This window comes from Astyanax mexicanus, chromosome 21 (assembly GCF_023375975.1).
Source record: "Astyanax mexicanus isolate ESR-SI-001 chromosome 21, AstMex3_surface, whole genome shotgun sequence".
NCBI lineage: Eukaryota > Metazoa > Chordata > Actinopteri > Characiformes > Acestrorhamphidae > Astyanax > Astyanax mexicanus.
In genome coordinates this window covers 2,078,063-2,099,511 of record NC_064428.1, presented here as the reverse complement: position 1 = coordinate 2,099,511, position 21,449 = coordinate 2,078,063, and the positions used below count along the sequence as shown (strand labels likewise).

Sequence of the window (21,449 nt, the reverse complement as noted above, 5' to 3'; positions counted from 1 at the left end):
AAGAAAGACGGGTATTGCAGAAGTAAATAACTCGTAGGACTTAACGCGCATCGAGACACGTCCAGTCGGGAGAGCGCACGGTGCTCAGCAGTTATATTTTCTTTATAACTGGCTTTAAAGAAATTACTTTCAAAAAAACCCGTTTTAGTCTCCCATTAATTTATATTAGGCTTACAAATGAATTCAATAAAAAGGATAATATAGTTTTTAAATGTAATGTGATGATATAATTTGTCCTACATCTTACAATTACATTTGGTCACATCTAAAACACATTTAATATTGGAATAAATTATCGGATTAATCAAAATTGCAATATAAATTCCCTTCTAAAATAAACATTTTAAAAACATTGTATTATTTTGATTTTAGGCCAGCAATTATAATTTAATATAGTGTTACAGATCTAAATCAGATTTAGGTCATCATTCATCATAAAGCAGGTCTCATGTGAGCCATTTATAGAACTGTCCCTAATTCCATTAGACATATATTTTTTATTATTTTTTTTCTTTCCTCATTTTTACAGCGTACAGTTGGAACTAAGTCAATAAACAAAACTCTACACTGTAAAAAAAAAACATTTTTTTACAGTTTTTCCAAGTAAAATTTTACAATATTTCCCTGTATTTCAAAATGACAGGCAAATGGTATTAAAATGACAAGAATAAACTGTCTATTGAAATGAGTCATGTGATTTAACATAAACAATCTGTGTGAGTAAAATACATTAAATATCTGTTTTTTAACAAATTTTAGATGACAATTCGAACAATACTAACTGTAAAAATAAAGTCATATTTTGTGACAAAAAAAGCTAAATTTTCTGTATTTTTACACAAAGTTAACATTTTAAAATGCAGATATCACTGTAAAAAAAAAAGTGTAAATAAACGGTATTTTTCCGGCAGCAGGGGCGCCAGAAAATGTCTGTAAAAAAAACAGAAAAATTGTGTAATTTTTAAAACATACATAAACCGTAAAAAAACAGTTATTGTATTTATTGTAATCAACGTCTATTATTGTAATTTTACAAGAAATGTTTCTATAATTACATGAAATCTTTTAGTCAGTTAAGTCATTATCAACCGCTTTATCCATTCACACACATAAAGACCCGGGTCGCCCCAGCCGGGAATCGAACCCAGGCCATCTTGCTGTGAGGCGGAAGTGCTACCCACTGCGCCACCGTGCCGCCCATGAAATCTTTTAATTTTAACATATTTTATTTCTTAAAAAAGGGTCAAGCACTCTTTATAAAATGGAATAATTCGTCATTTTACAGGAAATGTTTGGGTTGTGAACATAACTGTACATGGCAGTGATGTAGAGAGCATTTGCTAAATTATCATTAGCTAAGTTTTTTTTTTAACTCAGCTTCATCACCACCACCTGGGAGTAGCAAATGGTGACATAGGTTATATATGTTAAAATTAAAAGATTTCATGGGCGGCACGGTGGCACAGTGGGTAGCACTTCCGCCTCACAGCAAGACGGCCTGGGTTCGATTCCCGGCTGGGGCGACCCGGGTCTTCCTGTGTGGAGTTTGCACGTTCTCCCCGTGTCTGCGTGGGTTTCCTCTGGGTTCTCCGGTTTCCTCCCAATTAGATGTCAGAAACAAATTGCCCCCTGTGTGTGAGTGAATGTGTCTGTGTGTCTGTCTGCCCTGCGATGGATTGGCGGCCTGTCCAGGGTGTATCCTGCGTTCTGCCCGATGCTGGATGGGATAAGCTCCAGCACCCCCCCCCACCCCCCCCCCCCCACCCCCGGGCTGGATAAAGCGGTTGATAATGACTTGACTGACTAAAAGATTTCATGTAATTATAGAAACATTTCTTGTAAAATGACGAATTATTCCATTTTATAAAGAGTGCATGACACTTTTTTAAGAAATAAAATATGTTAAAAGAAAAACATTTAATGTAATTAAAGGGCAATTTCTTGTAAAATTACAATAATAGACGTTGATTACAATAAATACAATAACTGTTTTTTTACGGTTTATGTATGTTTTAAAAATTACACAATTTTTCTGTTTTTTTACAGACATTTTCTGGCGCCCCTGCTGCCAGAAAAATACCGTTTTTTTACACTTTTTTTTTTTACAGTGTAGGTTAACACGCATATAATGCTTTACAGTTGATAACACAGAGACAGTCCTCCTGCATCAGTAAAAGGTTTATTTCATTTATTCATGACTGGAACTGATTGTATATACGTTCCTTTGATCGCAATAACTTGAAGTGAAGCAGCTGACGACCTCCGCGGACCAATGCGCGCTCTCGGCATCGCGCGCTCTTACGTGTCACTCTGTCTGTTCCACTGGGAATCATTCCCAGGGAGAGGGGAATCCTCCAGCCTCATTATTGGTGTTTACTATGAGACAATAAACACAAACAAACAAACGAACAAACACATGGTCATTAGAACAGTGTTAATCCAGAACCAATACACCTCCACCTCACACAAACCAGCTTTCTCACTCTTATTCTCTCCTTTTCCCTTCTCTCTCTCTTTCATGCTCTCTTTCTCTCTTATGCTCTCTGTTATGTAACTGGCTTTTTCTCTCCAGTTCAATCTCATTTTTTGCCCCTCCTCCTCGCGCTCCCTCCATTTCTCCTTATCCGTTCTTACTGACGTCATCGTGTCTGGTGCTCATGTCCTTATTTGGTACCAAACGGGGCTCGCGCCTCCACAGCGCCGAGCAGCACGAGACTGAAACTCTGTGAATGCGCGCACATTCAGCAGAGCGCGCGCGAGCACGCACGCGCCAGAGGCAACAAGAGAGATAGAGTAGGAGATATAGAGAGAAAGACAGAGAGAAAGTAAGAGAGAGACTAGGGGTGTTTCGAGTAATCCTACCAGGAGAATAAAAAGGTCCATATTTTAAAAAAAAAATAAAGAAAAATACACAGCAATTTGTAGAAATTAATAGCTTTTAATAATTTAATAGCAGCTGATTTTTGTTAAAAAATATATTTCTTAACTATTCATCTACTAACTAGAGACATGTGCATATGTTCTGTAGTAGCATATTCCTTTTATGTAACCTGAATAACCTTATGTTAAATTTTATAATAATAATAATTTATCTATTTATTGTCTATTTATTTTGTATTATTTAATTGTAATTATTTTCACAGAAAGACACTTTAACAAATCTAAATGTCAATATCCCTTATCTTTAGATTTTTTTAAAGACACTTAAGAAAGATAGACAGAAATAAAGAGAGTGAGGAAAAGAAAAACAAAGAAGAATGTAGAGACTGAGTCAGTGAAAGAAAGGGAGAGAGAAGACAAATAAGTAGGAGAAGGAAAGAAAGAGAAACAAAAAAATAAAACGAAAATAGAGAGAGAGAAACAAATGTGGAAAGAAATAGAGAATAAGAAAAAAGGGAGAAAGAAAGATGGGAGAAAGATCGAAAGAGAAATAAATGAAGAAAAAAGGGAAATGCAGGGGGAGAAAAGGAATTAAGAGAAAGTGTGAGACAAATTAGGGAGGAAAAAGACAGAAAGGGGAGATAAAGCAGTGAGAGAAAAAAGGATAAAAAGAAGAGTGTGGCAAAGGAAGAAAGAGAAGGAGACAGAGAGAAGAAAGAAAAAAAAGATGCTATAGGGTAGCGAGAAAGGAAAAAATGCAGGAGAGAAAGGGAGAACAACAGATAGGACAGAGAGTTGCAGAAAAAGAAAGAGGGGAGAGTAAGAGAGAAAGTAAGGAGAGAAAGAAAGAGAAAAGAAAGAAGAATGATTGTATTATAATACCAATGTGGTGGGGTAAATCAGATTGAATAGGCCTACCTGATAGACGGCGAGTGCTGCCTCCTGCTGGAGGTGACCAGTACAGCACAAATGACATTTAGTTCTTTTTACTGCCCACCGCACAGGACGGTGAATTAACCTCGCTATAAGAGGGATTGATTGTTCTCCAACTCATCCTAGAGATATTGGATGCAGCCCCCTCATTTCTCCAGAGAACACAATTAAACTGTGAATATGCGTGTGGTATCTCTTGCATTAAATGTGGATGTGCTTTTGTCAGACTGTGTGAGCTTGTTCACACCTTTTTGACTAAATGCACGAGTTTTATACAACCCCAACAGTACGGTAAATGAAAAAAATATAAACATGCAGTGTTTCTTAAATGTACGTTGACTTTCACTGGGGGTGCCTCCGTGTCTATGTTACCTTCTGGTGCTCTTCCTTTAGTTAGGCTGTTAATATTAATATCTCCCGGAGTCGTTAGCCACACTCTGAAAATGCTGAATTTTATTGTCTCTTCCTCTTAAATCCAGTAAAAACTAATTCCATCTTTTTGACTTCCTTCAAGTTACTGACTGCCTACCTGTCCAATCTGATAACCAATGGACGTTCCACCCTCTGTCCAGCCAGACTGAATTTTGGCAAGTCATCCCACCACAGATAAGCTGCTCACTGCCCATTTATTCCACCTGCCTCAGACCAGCTTTATATAAACTCTAGGCTTTTTTCTAACTGCTGCCACTGCTGGTGTAGATATTCATCTAAATATATTAGACCTGTGCTGGTGTATACTGACTTTATAACAATCGTTTATACATTGTCTGACCAGAGGAAGATGGATCCCCCCTTGTATATTAGCCTTGAAAGTACATGTGATAGTACATGTGGTAGTACTAGGTAGTACATGTGGTAAAAGTAACTATAGTAGTCCTCCCCCAGCTCTGAGAGAGTTGTTCTTGCCTCTGTTGCTAACTGGTGGTTTTGTGTTGTATGTTTAATGTTTTGGCTGATTCTCTGTCCTGCTATCACATTTCTGTAAAGCTGCTTTGTGACAACATCAGTTTTAAAATGTACTATATAAATAAAATTTATTTTAATTGATTTTCATTCTTTGCCAAGGCCTGGAGCTTTATTCACTCTATAACCACCACATTGCATGAACTCCTTCAGTTCAGGTCCCTAAGCTCTAAACATGCTGATCCTCACTCTTCTGTTTCTTGTTTTTTCAACCCTTATTTTAACTATTCAGCTGCACAACATTGAATTCTGTGAATTCATCATGAAAATCAGTTTTACATATTATTAATGAACTTAAGTGAATACCAGACTTCTGGTTTAGACAATGGATATACACATTGAGATTTGTGTTTTTTTTGCTTTTCCATTTATTTATTTTAACACATTATTTTTATGCATTATTGCTTCTTTTTTCCCTGTGAGAGGAAGAGAATACAGCTCTGTACCACAACATAGAGATATGATCGCTGTAACAATCACAGTGGAGCGGCTGTTTTCTGTCATTATAGGGACACTAATCTTAAAGGCAAAAAAAAAAAAAAAAAAAAAAGGTTCCCTTTTTTAGATTATTAGAAGAGGGGCTCCTTTCAGCTTTTTCTTTGGTGTGGATTCTTAAAAGACGAAAAAAGACCTCCACAACAACTGTCTGGCAACAGACCAACACAGTAACACAGCTGAACACAGTCAGAGTTTGAGATACTGCTCAAGTCGAACACTGTAAACAAACTCAGTTCAAGGACAACACAGTTCATCCACAGAAAGAATATACATGTTCTATAAAAGCCATTGGAATAATATTCCTTGTAAACTCTATAGACTCTATTTGGTATTACATTAGTTTAGAATAGTAAAAGTTAATTTGTGGCAGAGGGCAACAATTACTTAAGGCAATTTAATTATGAAATTGTTCTCTCTACTGCCCCCAGTGGACAAGTATGGTAATTCTAAAGATGGGGTGCTAAAACAAACAAGCAAACCAAAATACAACACATATCCAATGTAAAATAATTGGTACTGAAAATGTAAACTCGCAATATTTTAAAGGTAAACACAAAATAGACCCATTAAAACGTAAAAAAGCTTGTAAAGTAATACAATAATTGAATAAGTGCAGCCTTACAATACTGAGCGCGTCTGCAGAGGACTGAAGAACATGGCTGTGACTAAGACATGAACTCTGCCTTAACACTGAAGCTTAGTAAGTGCTAAACCTTACTGGTTAGGAAAACATACACACAACATACACACAGAACAAAGTCAGATAGAACCACAGGTAAAGCTTCTTTAAAGTGCTTTAAACAGATACCTGCCCGGAAACGGCGAGAGTACCAAAGATAATATGTCTGTTCTGCTTTTTCCTGCTACAACTGCACAGACTTCCTGTTAATACTGCATCAAATCTTCATGATTTTAGAAACATTTAGACATCCAGAAAGGAAGAGGGGATGTTTGCTGGCTCCAAGAGCTTCCACCTGCTTTTATTAAGTTCTAAACAGAAACAAAAGCACAAAAAAAGAAGTAGTTAAATTTGATATCAGACAAAACCAGAGGTGAAAAGTAATGGATTACATTTACTCACATTACTCTAACTGAGTAGATTGTATGAGTAATTTGTAGTTTTTATAGTAGTTTTTACAATAGGTAATTTTACTTTTACTCAAGTACATTATGACAAGTAATTTACTTCGCTATGTTGGAAAACTCCCCATTACTGACTAAATAATTAAATACTGGGAGAAAAAAAAATAAACTAAAACTAAAAAGGAATTTAAAAAACATTTTTTTTGTATGATTTCATGTTTTTAATGATAATTTTTATTCAAAAACATTAAACAATCTGCTTGAATGTAAAAAAAATACATGTAAATAGTAGTTTAAGCATAGCAATGGCACGTAAAAAAATAATAATGAACTGTAAAACTATAAAAATACAGTTTTGAGTCACCCATTTGACCTTTTTTTTAACAGTAAAGAAAAAAATAGATCATAGAAACCTATGCCACTTGTTCTTGAAAATGTTTTATGTGGTGGTCTGAACAAATACTGCCTAAAAGATCCAAATTATTATTTGGAATAATAGTTAATTAAAAAGATTTCATTTATGATTTGTTGTACTTTTTTACATCAAATAATTAAAAGTAACTATGTAACTTTTAATCAAAGTACATTTTAAATTTAGTACTTTTTTACTTTTCCTTGAGTAGATTTAAAGATGGGTATTTTTACTTTTACTTGAGTAAAATTTTAGCAAAGTAAAGTTATTTTTACTTAAAAACATTTTTTCAGTACTTTTTCCACCTCTGGACAAAACAAAGCAAACAGCAAAACTGTAAAATTAAAGTCCCATTCTTTAGGAAACATTTGAACCAAATTTTGTTGTTACTGATCAGTTTTGATAAATCAATAAATATGTAAAACTACACTAAAAACTGTACTGGTTAGAAAAAAATCCTGAATCCATATATTTTAAAGAGAAAGTTATCTACATTTTTTTTCAGAAGTATATATAGGTTTTCAGGTTGCGTCATACAGCAACACACACACTCACACACACACACACACCTGAGATAGCCAGCAGCATCTTCCTGCGTGCTCCAAATGTGGTGATTCCCAGTTCTTTTAGGTCTGGATCCGTCAGTGTGACGAACGTCTGCAGATCAATCTAAAACACACACACACACACACACATACTGTGCAACTGGTTCTATTAAGTTAAGTGTGTTGTAGAAAAGAAAATGTGAGGTGGGCTACCCCCACCTCTCGTCCGGGGCTACAACTCCCCTACGTGTTCGTTGAATAGAGGAGTCAAGACAGATGGAGTGAAGCTGAAAGCAAACCAAGTATTTATTACAAACTGAATATTCAGGAGAACCAATACATATAAGACAGTGTTACAGCCGTCTAAGTAAGAGTTCTGACCCCCCTAATGATCTGACTCCATGTATATACCAAAAATGACGTGATATCTGCCGATGAGGCGTTTCTAAAATCATTCCATGTCAGCAGGCATGATGTTACGTGTTAGCGCTCAAGATTCGCTAGTCTTTGGCCTTGAGTGTGCGCAGCCAGACAGTCCGGCATTGTTCAGTAATTAGACAGTGTTGCACTCCCTGTGCGCATGCCCTCCTTAATTTGACAGGTGAAGGACTTTACGTGCACGGAGAGAGAAAGACCGTATTGTTTGCCCAGAAGCCTCCTTTGTATTAAGTTAGGTCATGCAGAATGCACTATCTGATAATTTGTAGCTGTTAGTGAGAAAAACATGCAATCACACAATGGGTTTCAGTGAGGTGTCAGTGGCGCGTGATTCGTCCGCCATACAATGGGTCTATACGTTTATGTATCATGTGGTTTAGTTTGTCAGACTAAGGCCTGTGTTTAGTCACATGCTTGTTAAAAACAATGTTTCACTATATACCTGAAGAATACATGGTGGTTAATGGTTAGTTTTCTATATAAATGTGTGTAAGATATACTGTGAGTAATGGTCAATATGGTGTAAGTATTGGTTAATGCATACAAAATACAGGGTTTCACAGATGATTATGTAATTTTAGATACCAAGATAAGTAATCATGATTGTGAGATACTTGTCAATATATTCAAGGTAAAACAAGGTTTCTTCGTAAGATTTCCCACAAAAGTTAATAGTATCAGTGTTCTGGCACAATCCCTGTAATGTCTAATATAATCATTCTAATGCCACAGTGGTCTGGCAGGTTTGTTGGATGTAACTGACAGCATTTCTTAATGAACAAAAATTTTACAAAACAAAACTTGTGGACTTATACTTTAATAGTGTATGCTTTTATTCATTAAAGTATGTGCATATATTTTGTTATTTGTTTTTTAAGTTATTGTATATTTTTGCTTACCTTCTTAAGTGTGTTAATGTGACTATACTCAACCACAGAAAACAAAACCGAGAACAGGAAATCAGCCTAACTAAAAAAAAAATATCAAAGGCAGAGAGTGAATCATACCACAAACGACGTATCAGAGAAAGCAGCTCTGGGTTAATGAAAACCTCCAGTCTATATCCGTGTCTCAACATCTTACTTTTCTTTTCAGCTCTTCTCGGAAATGTTTTTTTTTTTTTTTACATTTCCCTTATTTGCATTCTCTGCCACACAGATGAGTTTTCCATTCAGTGAAAAACATCTTCTTAAGCACACGGGTGTATGTAAAGATTTATTCTTCTTTAAAACGGGGAAGCAGTAAACAGCCTCTTTTGCTAAAAAAAAAAAACACATTTAAACACAATATTCTGTGCAGATATTTGGACACCTTACACAGTCAATACTTAGTAAACAACCACTGACAGAAATCACAGCTTTCAAACACTTCTTATATCTGATAAACGTCTATTAATGCATGCACCTGCACCCATTCTTCTTTGCAGAAGGCCTGTAGTTCTGAGGTATTCCCTGCATGCTTGTTTTGCATAATAATTAGGAGCCTGTTATAGAAGCCATGCTATTTTCAGCTTCAGCCTTTTAATTACATTTGCATCCAGGACTTGCTGGTGTTCTGTGGAATCCATTGTTTCTTCCACATGTGAAAACTGCCAATTTTATGGGTGGAATAACAACCCATGGCGTGTAGACCCGCCCCCATGCTTCACAGGTGACGAGGTGCTCTTTTCTCTAACTATACCTTTGCTGATTGAGAGTTATATACTTACTTATACTTACTTAAATGTTTACTTTGTTAGTTTAAAGCGCTTGTTTTTGAATCACACCTGGTTTCTCTAGATGTTCAGTAGCATAGTTTACATTTAGGCCTTCATTTTTTAAGATACTTCCTTAAGGATTATGTTACAAGTAGCAAGTAGTGCTGCACAGTAGAACAGTGCACCTCCACTCTTGTGCACCTCTACTCTGGCTCTCTCTATTTTTTTGTCTTGATCACCAGTAGTTTACCAGTAGTGTTTGGGCATTTTTTTTTCTAAAAATTGCTGTACTGACCCTGTGAGATGATGTCTGCCAGTGTTGCTTGTTTGCTCCCATGGGCAATTCTAGCCAGATGCACGCAGTCACGATCATTACCCCCCACTAAAATGCATTTTTCAGGGTTTCTTGGTATCCCTGATTTTATCCTATTGTCCATAATTGCACTGAACTTCTATTTCTTCCTAAAATTCTTTGCTAAGAACACTCGGCTATCTTTTTTATAGCCGTCCCCTGCCTTGTGGGCATCAATTACATTTGTTTTTAAATCTTTAGACAGGTTAGACAGCTTAGAGGAGCCCATGGGTGCCAAGTGTAAGCATAAGGTTTGAAGAGGCTTTTGTTCCGGCTACTCTGACTCTAAGCAAGACAGAGCAAGAAACAGTGTGTTTTATAACTGATTATATAGTATTACTTCTTAGCAAACAATATGGGCCAACTTAACTGTGTGAACTCTTTTTACAACACTTCTCATGTCACGAGTTCTACCATTGTGTGTAATATCAGTCAAAATCAGCCACTGGCACTGAAACAGGGAGATTTGTTCTACATGTGAATCGTGACTCAGTTGTGACTATCTAGCTGGTGTTTTCTACCAATTATAGAGGGACGAAGCTTCCACCAGGGAATCTACCTCAGCGGTACATATGCAGGCTTGAGTGATGGTCCAAACTCTTCAGTGCAGGTCACTTCATCACTGGTGCTCAGACGCTGCACAGTCTGCCCACTCTGATGGAGCCAAGTGAGTAATACACACAATGAATTATTCATCAGGCCCTCCCAAAGCCTGTCACTGCGTTTCTCTTCACCATGCACAGAGATGATCCAGGCTGCCATCAATAATAGCTCCAACACTGAACCCTGCTCCACAGCTCTGTAGGGCTGACTGCAATGATGGTGAATGAAGAGGCAACTGTCTTGTTTTACTTTGCTTTTCTGACTTACGCTTGTTGAGTAGTGACTCGATCACTAGAGTATGACTCTGTGTTATTCCTATTCGTCTTATTTGTGATACTTCATTTCCAATAATCAGATATCTCACTTCTCCCGTGATCTGGAGAACATACTCACGCATGTTGATAGTGGCTCTCTGATGCCAGCAGATCATATACAACATTCAGAAAAGCAGAACATTGTATATCTTTGGTTCTATACCTTTGGTTAGTTTTGGTTTCATACTGCAGTTTAGTAAGTAGAATAAAGAGCTTTACTACATCCTGTCCTCATCCGCTACATGATCTGCATCTCTCTATACTCCATTCATAGTTCATAATTGCTAGCTGTGCTGCTTTATGAGGCTAAAACTCCCTGTGGACCTTCCTATTTACAGTTATAACACAATTACACCGTAAGCTTTTATATCTTTTAGCAACATCAGAAAACATTATATATGCAGAGGAAAGACTGTTAATTATATGTGTATATACAGCTCTGGAAAAAAATTAAGAGAGCACTTTCTGAATTGATTTTGCTATTTATAGGTATATATTTAAGTAAAATCAACATTGTTGTTTTATTCTATAAACTATGTACAGTATTTCTCCCAAATTCCAAGTAAAAATATTGTCATTCAGAGCATTTATTTGCAGAAAATGAGAAATGGCTGAAATAACAAAAAAGATGCAGAGCTTTCAGACCTCAAATAATGCAAAGAAAACTAGTTCACATTCATAAAGTTTTAAGATTTCAGAAATTAACATTTGGTGAAATAACCCTTGTTTTTAATCACAGTATTAATGCATCTTGGCATGTTGTACTCCACAAGTCTTACACACTGATTTTGAAATAAAATTCAAGCAGTTCAGCTTGGTTTGATGGCTTGTGATCATCCATCTTCCTCTTGATTATATTCCAGAGGTTTTCAATTTGGTAAAATCAAAGAAATGTATCATTTTTAAGTGGTCTCTTATTTTTTCCAAAGCTGTATTTAGCAGTGGTTTCTTGATGTGGGGTTTGGGGAGTTGTATGTTTGGCAGAATGACTCCCTGAAATGAGGCTTTGCTGGGTGGGATATCTGTATAATCTGATGAGTGCTATAACTGCACTTTTGTGGTAGATGTAGGTTTAAAGCATATACTGAATTAAAGTAAACATACACAAAAATGTGCACTGCTGCTTTCGCTACATTTAACTTTGTCACTCGTCTTTTCTTTGTGTTTTTCTCACTTTTTTCCAACCTTCTTTCTCTGAGGGCACATGAATGAAGAAAAGTGGAAAATTGGAATAGTTCTTGCATGACGACAGTGGCTGCTGCCCCTCTCCAGCCCCCTCCCCTTCAGTCTATTCTGAGCACACGTTTATCTTGCCCCTCTGCTCCCGTGCTTCCGCAGGTCATTGGTCAGCATAAGGGGAATGAAGTGCTCATGATGGACAGTGTGGATTCCCCCCAGATTGCAGGTGTGGGCCTTTCCAAGCTTGCAACACTTTGGCATGTCAATGTGTATTTAATATTTAACACAATTAAACCCTAGAACATGATGATCCAACAGCTAATACATCACACTAATGCTGGGCAATACTATGCCTGTACTGTTTTACTGTGAACCCATTACAGCAGTTTCAGGTTCAGCAGTATTTTATAATATAAGTGCTAAATTTGATACATAATGTGCATTATTTCATGATTTGTAAATGCCTTAAAAATCATTAATAATCAGTTATTAATAACACAAACGTAGAAAGGGCAACAATGTTGTTTGCCAAATAGTGAACCCACAGCCATCTATATTGTTGCCCTTTCTACGTATGTGTTATAACTGATTATTAATGATTTTTAAGGCATTTACAACCTAATTAGTAACCGTTAATAAACTAATTGTAAACCATTTATAAACGCTTTATAAAGGTAGTCTTATTTTAAAGTGGTACCAATTTTTCCAATATTGTGCAGCCATAGTGTGAAGCCAGTTCTGAAGCTGGGAAAGAAAGTTGAAAGCTGTGCGCACAAAAAGTGAAAGCACAGGATTTGAACAAGTATCTGTGCTATGCTAAAAGCTAACCCTAGTCTAGCAGCTTTATGAGCAAGGCTATTAGACAAGCCTCACTGACAAGATACCAGCAGTAGTTTGTAAAGCCCTGGAATAACTGCAAGAATTAATTACACTGTTACTAATTATAACAATAACTTATCAATTTCTTATAAGCCCAACATTAAACATCGGCTGTTAAATGCCTGAAATAAAGACCAAAGCTGATCTGACATTGCACTAAACTGAACCCCACACCATGACAAAAGTCTTCTGCAGCATTCAGCATCATGCCTGAATGACAGTCAACAGAATATCACGCTGTATTAGCATTACAGTGATTTTCACTGTGATTTATATATCATTTGTCTGGTCTGCATTCATGTCACTAGACTGACCAATAACCACATCCCCCAGTGTGATCTAACCTCTAGTCTGTGCCCTAAAGACAATTTCCCTATCCTGGCAGTAGCAGTGTGAGCTGAAACGCTGGGTCTCATAAAACATTCAGAGCTAATTTAACTGGACCCCTGTGGGAAGGGAAGCATTTAAACGCATTTTCCTGTTTTTGTGTCTCTTTTTCTCCTCCTACCATTTTTTCCACTACTAGATATGCCTTAAAACCCTTTTTTTTTTACTTAAGAGTTTACTCTTTCTCACTCGCAGTGCATTAAACGAACTGAGAAATGCTGAAACAAGGCTTCAAAATGAATAGGAAATGCATCAGCAAACCTGTTAATACAGAAAGAAAATAAATTTCATGATGCAACTAAAATATGAATACATGATTGTGCCGTATGTCCAATTTTTGTGGACCTTTTTTAACAAATGCATTCATTTACTTTAAGTTTTACCTATTGCTGAGTATTGGCACCATAACTAATGCCAGGTATAGGACACAGGAGAATAGAATAGAATAACCCTATAGCATTGAGAGGTGGAGCAGTGGAACTGAAATAATGGTGCTCCATCCTCAGTTGGTGTTTAGATGAAGTTCTGATGACCCAACATCCTGAACTCACTAATGCTTGTGTAGCTGAATGCAATCAGTTCCCTACAGCAATGCCTTACAATCTAGTAGAACACATTCCCTGGACAGTAGATACATGTAGTCAATACAAATACATAAGGCAAAAAAGTAAACACAATGAACAAAGACAAGGAAAAGCTCTGCAGATACACAGTCATGCTGTACAAACCTCACTTGAACTTGTACGTTAAAACATTTAGTACTAAGAAGGGCGGCGAGGGCAAATAAATAGCAGAATGACAGCTGATTGGTTAAGAGCATGCTTGGTCAGTGTAGTGCTCCATTATGATATACCTACATAGTGAGACCTTTTTAAATGTAATGTAATTGACTGTGTGAAACCAGGATGTGTATAAAAAAATACTAGAGACCCAGACTAAAAGAGTAAAAGTACAAGCGCTCTATCATAAAAAAGTTGTGAGTAGAAGTTAAAGTGTTCTTTAAGCATCACATTTAAGTAGAAGTACTAAAGTATTAAAACATTTTTGTACTTAAAAGTAATATTCTAAAATGTACTACTAAAGTACTGAGAGTAAAAATACAGTACTGTCTTATGTGATCAGTGTTTTTTTAGACAATCCTGAATACTGGTAGCCTTTTAGCCTTATTGGCCAATCCCAGATATTAACAGAGGGTGGGTCTGGGTGCCACATTAATCTTTCCAAGCAAACCTGTTGATACATCATTAGATACTGCGAGTTTCTGTACAGAACAGAACTTAAGTTAACTTTGCTAGTTTTGCTGTGTTCAGACAGTCACTGTACTGAGCTATGTGCTGTACTCTTGACAGGGGTACCCAGTCAGTAGTGTTAAATTGTTTTTACTTTGCTTCCCCCATTGACAAGTAAGTTTGACCAATTTGTTTGACACAAGTGGCAACATTCATACTGCACACAGAGCATGGATGACAACACTGGTTTTAAAGGGGTTCTGCAGCCATGTGTGAAGGTCCACATTACCATCAAGAGGCTGAATAAAGAACTGCAGCATTCTGACCTCACGCAATGCTGGAGCAACTTGCCAAATATGGGTCAAAATCTACACACAGCCAATCAATCTCATCTCCTATCATTTTTATTTTTTATAACTGCTCATTTAATACTTAATATTGATAAAGTTTGCATCAAATAAATTAGAGATTTCCCCCAAAGAGGAAAAAAAAGGTCATTCTAACTCCAAGTATTGCAAGTTTCTAGAATCATTACCTCCATTTGTTTTTGCGCCTGCTGCAACTGAAGCAAGAGGCACTGCTTGTCTTGAAGTAGGTCAGCCACAGTCTTAGGCGGGTCAGTGTTCTGACCTGGCAACAGTGCCAGGTTTTCTCGCTGCAACTCTTTTAGGCTATGCTGAGACTTATTCTCCGAGGACTTCAAGACAGACACTGCCGAATCATATTTGTCCAAAAGGTGCTACAAGAGAAATCATTTCAAACTAGATTGCAGTTCCTACAGAAACTGCGAGTGTGATTGCAGCGCTGGCTGGTATCTGCTAAGGTGTTGCTAGGTGGTTGCTAAGGTGTTGCTAGGTGGTTGCTAAGGTGTTGCTATGGTATCCGGGGTGGTTGCTAAGATGTTGCTAGGTGGTTGCTAGGTGGTTGCTAAGGTATTGCTAGGCGGTTGCTAAGGTGTTGCTATGGTATCCGGGATGGTTGCTAAGGTGTTGCTAGGTGGTTGCTAGGGTGTTGCTAGGCAGTTGCTAAGGTGTTGCTATGGTATCCAGGGTGGTTGCTAAGGTGTTGCTAGGTGGTTGCTAGGCGGTTGCTAAGGTGTTGCTATGGTATCCGGGGTGGTTGCTAAGGTGTTGCTAAGTGGTTGCTAGGTGGTTGCTAAGGTGTTGCTAGGCGGTTGCTAAGGTGTTGCTATGGTATCCAGGGTGGTTGCTAAGGTGTTGCTAGGTGGTTGCTAGGCAGTTGCTAAGGTGTTGCTATGGTATCCGGGGTGGTTGCTAAGGTGTTGCTAGGTGGTTGCTAGGTGGTTGCTAGGGTGTTGCTAGGCGGTTGCTAAGGTGTTGCTATGGTATCCGGGGTGGTTGCTAAGGTGTTGCTAAGTGGTTGCTAGGTGGTTGCTAGGGTGTTGCTAGGCGGTTGCTAAGGTGTTGCTATGGTATCCGGGGTGGTTGCTAAGGTGTTGCTAGGTGGTTGCTAGGGTGTTGCTAGGCGGTTGCTAAGGTGTTGCTATGGTATCCGGGGTGGTTGCTAAGGTGTTGCTAGGTGGTTGCTAGGTGGTTGCTAGGGTGTTGCTAGGCGGTTGCTAAGGTGTTGCTATGGTATCCGGGGTGGTTGCTAAGGTGTTGCTAGGTGGTTGCTAGGGTGTTGCTAGGCGGTTGCTAAGGTGTTGCTATGGTATCCGGGGTGGTTGCTAAGGTGTTGCTAGGTGGTTGCTAGGTGGTTGCTAAGGTGTTGCTAGGCGGTTGCTAAGGTGTTGCTATGGTATCCGGGGTGGTTGCTAAGGTGTTGCTAGGTGTTTGCTAAGGTGTTGCTAGGCGGTTGCTAAGGTGTTGCTATGGTATCCGGGGTGGTTGCTAAGGTGTTGCTAGGTGGTTGCTAGGGTGTTGCTAGGCGGTTGCTAAGGTGTTGCTATGGTATCCGGGGTGGTTGCTAAGGTGTTGCTAGGTGGTTGCTAGGGTGTTGCTAGGCGGTTGCTAAGGTGTTGCTATGGTATCCGGGGTGGTTGCTAAGGTGTTGCTAGGTGGTTGCTAAGTGGTTGCTAGGGTGTTGCTAGGCGGTTGCTAAGGTGTTGCTATGGTATCCGGGGTGGTTGCTAAGGTGTTACTAGGTGGTTGCTAGGTGGTTGCTAAGGTGTTGCTAGGCGGTTGCTAAGGTGTTGCTATGGTATCCGTGGTGGTTGCTAAGGTGTTGCTAGGTGTTTGCTAGGTGGTTGCTAAGGTGTTGCTAGGCGGTTGCTAAGGTGTTGCTATGGTATCCGGGGTGGTTGCTAAGGTGTTGCTAGGTGGTTGCTAGGTGGTTGCTAAGGTGTTGCTAGGTGGTTCCTAGGTGATGTATATGCATAAATTAGATTAAATGGTGTTTGCACGTTGCTACGCAACGTGCAAATACATCAATCAGCTATGCACGCTAGGTTGCTCTGGCCGTTCGGGGGTGTCCAAACTTTTGACCCGTGGCTCCATTACACACAGTACTGGGGGGCCGGGGTGTCCAAACTTTTGACCCGTGGCTCCATTACACACAGTACTGGGGGGCCGGGGTGTCCAAACTTTTGACCCGTGGCTCCATTACACACAGTACTGGGGGGGGGCCGGGGTGTCCAAACTTTTGACCTAATGCTGTTTTATCCCATAGCTGCTCCATACACTCACAGTACTGGAGTTCTAGCTACCTGTCCTTCGATCTAGCTGCCGTCCTCCGATGGCCCCATTCATTCCAATGGGGCCACTTCGTACGACAATCGTACGAAATCCGTACGTCGTAACTTTTCGTAACGCATATTTTCGGAAAGAGCTCAATAAGTTCTACAGGTCCTCAATTGGTTTCATCTTCGTATTTTAAAAATTGCGATGTCCACGGGCGTGCAAAGTTCTGCCCATTCATTTTCAATGGGCAAAAAAACGCGTACTTACGAAGTTTTTACGAAAAACGTTATTCCGATCGGAAAGCTGTATACAAGCCCACCATTCCCGATATGGACGCACGTTTTCTCTTTTGAACGAAGTCGATATTTCGAAAACTGCGGCACTAGTTAACCGGACAAAAAACAGGTGGAATTAGGCCTGGACAATAATTCGATATCGGTATTTATCGCGATAAGAAATGTTTCAATAACGGTGATATCATTTTTGTGGTATATCGATATGTATTATTTACAGAATCTGTCACGGACATGCGTTTTACTGGCGTCAGCTCGCCGCACAGCTGAACACAATCAGCTTCCGTAGCTGGACTATCTCTGTGCGTGATGACGTAATCACATAGGCACGTAGCCAGATAGGCTAGGCTAGGCTAGGCTAGGCTCGGGTCCGCTACGCATCTAAAATGCCTCGCGCTGGAGCCAAACGGAGCCGGCACGAGCGGATCCAAGGTTAAGGTAGGCTCGGTTTGCATCTGAAATGTTCCGCGCTGGAGTGGAACGGAACAGAACCGAGCCTAGCCTAGCCTCGGGTCTGCCCACGGGTCCGCTCGGTCCGCCTCTGGTTCGCTCGGTCCGCCCACGGGTCCGCGAGGTCAGCGGTCAGTTGCGGGTCCTCTTTGTCAGCCGCGGGTCCTCTTGGCTCCCAGCGCGGGACATTTTTGATGCAAAATGAATGCCCCTGCCGCTTCCACAAGTGATTAATTGAAGGAGGGAGGTCTAATTCAGTGGTGAGGATTTGGTTCGACTCTCGAAGGTCTGCTAAACTTCAGTTTGCTGCAAATTGTGCCGGAGAGTGGAGCCGACCAGCAGCGGTAACGTTAAAACATCTAATCTGTTCCACCACCTCAATCAGTTCCACTACATACAATATTTTCCTTATACTGGCTGAAGCACTTTTATAGCTTATGTTGTAAGTTATTTAAGTTATTTAAAGTTTATGAATCCTTTAGGTTTGTTTATTTGACGGGGATATCATGTTCCTTTTATGTTCACAAAGAGTTGTATTTTGGCTGAAGCACTTTTGTAGCTTATATTGTAACTAAGTTATTTATAGTTGATAAAGCCTATAGGTTTGTTTATTTGACGGGGAAATCTTGTTGCTTTTATGTGTATAAAGGCTTCTTGTGTTCTTTATCCTAGTTGGAACACTTTTGTTTTGATCTGTTAAAATTGTTTACAAAAGACTAAGAAGCTCTGCTTCTATCCTAATTTTAAGTTATTTTTATTGGTAATAGTTATATTGGCTTATGTTTGACAGGGATGTCATGTTTTTATTTTGCTATATGCAAATAAAATTGAGCATTGATTTATCTTGACTATTGTTTATTTCTTAAGTATTATAATGTTTTCGTGAAAGGAGGTTTCAAAGACTTAAATTAAGTAGACAGTAGTAGGTACTAGGGGTGTGCCATATCATATATCACGATATTATACTCTGAAATATCGTGCCACATCACTCACCCCTAATTATCACATCAGGGTACTAATTTTTTTGCTGTTTTAAGCAAAAGAAAAACTCACACATTTCTAATTTCCTATTAAATATCTACTAGAGACAGATTATATCTGTAAAGTGTCATTTATTTTACTTTAATACTGGATATATGGAGATATTTGGAGTGCATTATTATTATTAGTATCATGTAATTCTCAATTATTGACTTCTGTTATAAATCTGCTAAAATTGTTTTTTTTTTTAAATATCTTAAAGGTGTGCAATATCATATGGTATACAATAATAAAAAAGTTTTTTGTTTTTTTGTCATATCGCCAAGAGTATCGTTATCGCGATAATACCATGAAATATTGTGATATTATTTTAGGGCCATATCGCCCACCCCTAGTAGGTACGTATTTCCATTGCAGGGATTCTTAGCAGTTTTCTGAGGCCTTCTAAGTATTTATATCGATATCGGAATTATATCGTATCGACCGAAATTAAGGAATATATCGTGATATGAATTTTGGCCATATCGTCCAGCACTAGGTGGAATAATAATAATAATAAGAAGAAGAAGAATAAGACTTAAGAAGAACAATACTGTGATTGCATTACTGCAATCACACTAATAAGAAGAAGAAGAAGAAGAAGAATAAGACTTAAGAAGATCAATACTGTGATTGCATTACTGCAATCACACTAACAAGAATGATTATCATTAAAGTGAATTTACAGCATGTGTCAATTAAATTAAGAAAAATAAAGCAAATAACAGTAGGCCTTACTTGATTGAAAGCTTTCTGACGATCAGCCAATGCTGTACGACGAACAAGCTCTCGCTCAAAAAACTGCACCACGGCTGCCTCGTCCGCACGTCTGGCCAGCGCTCTGCTCTGCTCATGGGCACTGATCTGTGCCTGATGTTCCTCAGAGAGTGACTGCATGCTTGGCTATACCATCTTCCAGGAACTCCAGAATGCTGTCCATATCCTATCACGGGTGGAGAGAGACATTTTCTTATTGTATCTTGTAGAAAATTATTTTAATAAAACTGGCCCTGAACAGCAACATTTACAACACAATGGAGTTAAAATAAATGGAATATTGTTCCAGTCCAGTAGTAAGGTAAACACTCCTACCTCTCGTACTCCTTGCAGCAGTTCCTGAAATTTACCTCCTTCCTCGTTCACATTAAAGGATGAGCCAGAGTCATTGGAAGCGATGCTGCATGAGGCATCCTTCATTAACAAACGGGCTTTATCAGCAGCCTGAAGCTGCTTCAACTCTTGTATCTAAACAGCACAAAGAAAACATCAATCACCTGACTGAATCTGCTTATTTAGCAAAACATGCAAGAAACACAAAATTACTAGTGAAAGTGTTTGTCGTCCCTTACCATTTCATCCTTTTCTTCCAATTCAACCTTAAGCTTGCTCTTTTCCTCTCGGAGCCCCTGCAGCACTTCTAGGAGCTGGTCCCGCTCTTCAGTTAGAGACAGAACATTTGCATGAAGGCTCTCCAGCTCCATGTTAGTCAAGTTGCTTTCAGCCTTTTCTGCCAGAAGACAGTCCTTTTCAGCAGTAACACACTGCATGTCTTCTCTTAGCTGTGTCATCTGCAGTAATGAGAGATTAACAATCTGATTAGTTGCACTTTTGTAATAACTTCACTTGTGCAAATTAAGGACAGTGTTCATTTTGATCAATGATTTAGATTTAGTTTTAGTTCTAGTCTTTTGGCTAAATTGTATGCATGTCTCACATTTTAGTCACAGTTATTAGATTTCGTCCATAGATGACAAAAACTAGACATTTTAGCAGTTTTAGTTAAAGCTAAAACTCTCCAGCCCATTCGAGGCCTGCAGTATTACATACTTTAATCTGGTTGTTAGCAATCACAGATAAGCTACTCCAGACCTAGGGTAGAAGGCTGGTGTGTCTGCATCTTTAATTCATAATTAAAAGCCCTTTGTTAGTTTTTCTGCTGGGATGTTATGAAGTTTGTTGGTAAATACATATTTATTAACTATAGTTTTGTAATTGCTTTTTTATTTTTTATTTTTTTTTTAGAAAAATACATCTAGGTTTTTTTATTTGTGTTATGGCGGAAAAAAGTGTGAATATAAAAGAAAAAAAATGTTTTCCATTTGTTTGCTTTCAGTGTCAATTAAAAATGTTAATTTATGTGCATTTTTAACAAAAATAAACATTTTCTCTCTTTCTCTCTCTGTCACTTACTCTCTTTCATGTTTATGGGTTGCTTATGGAATATTGGGAGTGTGTATACATTTATAAATATTGGACTGAGTTTAGGAGATTAGGAAATAGAGGTGTGCCAGTTCTGAAGCTGGGAAAGAAAGTTGAAAGCTGTGCGCACAAAAAGTGAAAGCACAGGATTTGAACAAGTATCTGTGCTATGCTAAAAGCTAACCCTAGTCTAGCAGCTTTATGAGCAAGGCTATTAGACAAGCCTCACTGACAAGATACCAGCAGTAGTTTGTAAAGCCCTGGAATAACTGCAAGAATTAATTACACTGTTACTAATTATAACAATAACTTATCAATTTCTTATAAGCCCAACATTAAACATCGGCTGTTAAATGCCTGAAATAAAGACCAAAGCTGATCTGACATTGCACTAAACTGAACCCCACACCATGACAAAAGTCTTCTGCAGCATTCAGCATCATGCCTGAATGACAGT

The 21,449-nt window shown here is 38.5% G+C and overlaps 2 protein-coding genes across 6 annotated transcripts in view; one reads left to right on the top strand and one right to left on the bottom strand.

Moving 5' to 3' along the window:
* LOC111194578 (protein diaphanous homolog 1-like) overlaps positions 1–21,449 on the top strand; it is a 275,332-nt gene that overhangs the window by 140,770 nt on the left and 113,113 nt on the right. The gene's annotated exons all lie outside the window — the stretch shown is intronic.
* Positions 2,161–21,449, bottom strand: part of LOC125785703 (centromere-associated protein E-like) — an 84,777-nt gene continuing 65,488 nt past the window's right edge. The window contains exons 46-49 of one of the 5 annotated variants that reach the window (XM_049469763.1): positions 20,143–20,361; positions 19,886–20,038; positions 19,532–19,736; positions 14,992–15,130 (exon numbers count right to left, since the gene is read on the bottom strand). In XM_049469763.1, coding sequence (XP_049325720.1) covers positions 19,674–19,736; positions 19,886–20,038; positions 20,143–20,361 — 435 coding nt within the window. In that variant the 3' untranslated portion in view covers positions 14,992–15,130; positions 19,532–19,673. Of the gene's footprint in view, positions 2,377–5,304; positions 6,265–7,338; positions 7,439–14,926; positions 15,131–19,531; positions 19,737–19,885; positions 20,039–20,142; positions 20,362–21,449 lie in introns of those variants that run through there. The other 4 variants (XM_049469766.1, XM_049469765.1, XM_049469764.1 and 1 more) reach the window with 4 other exon arrangements.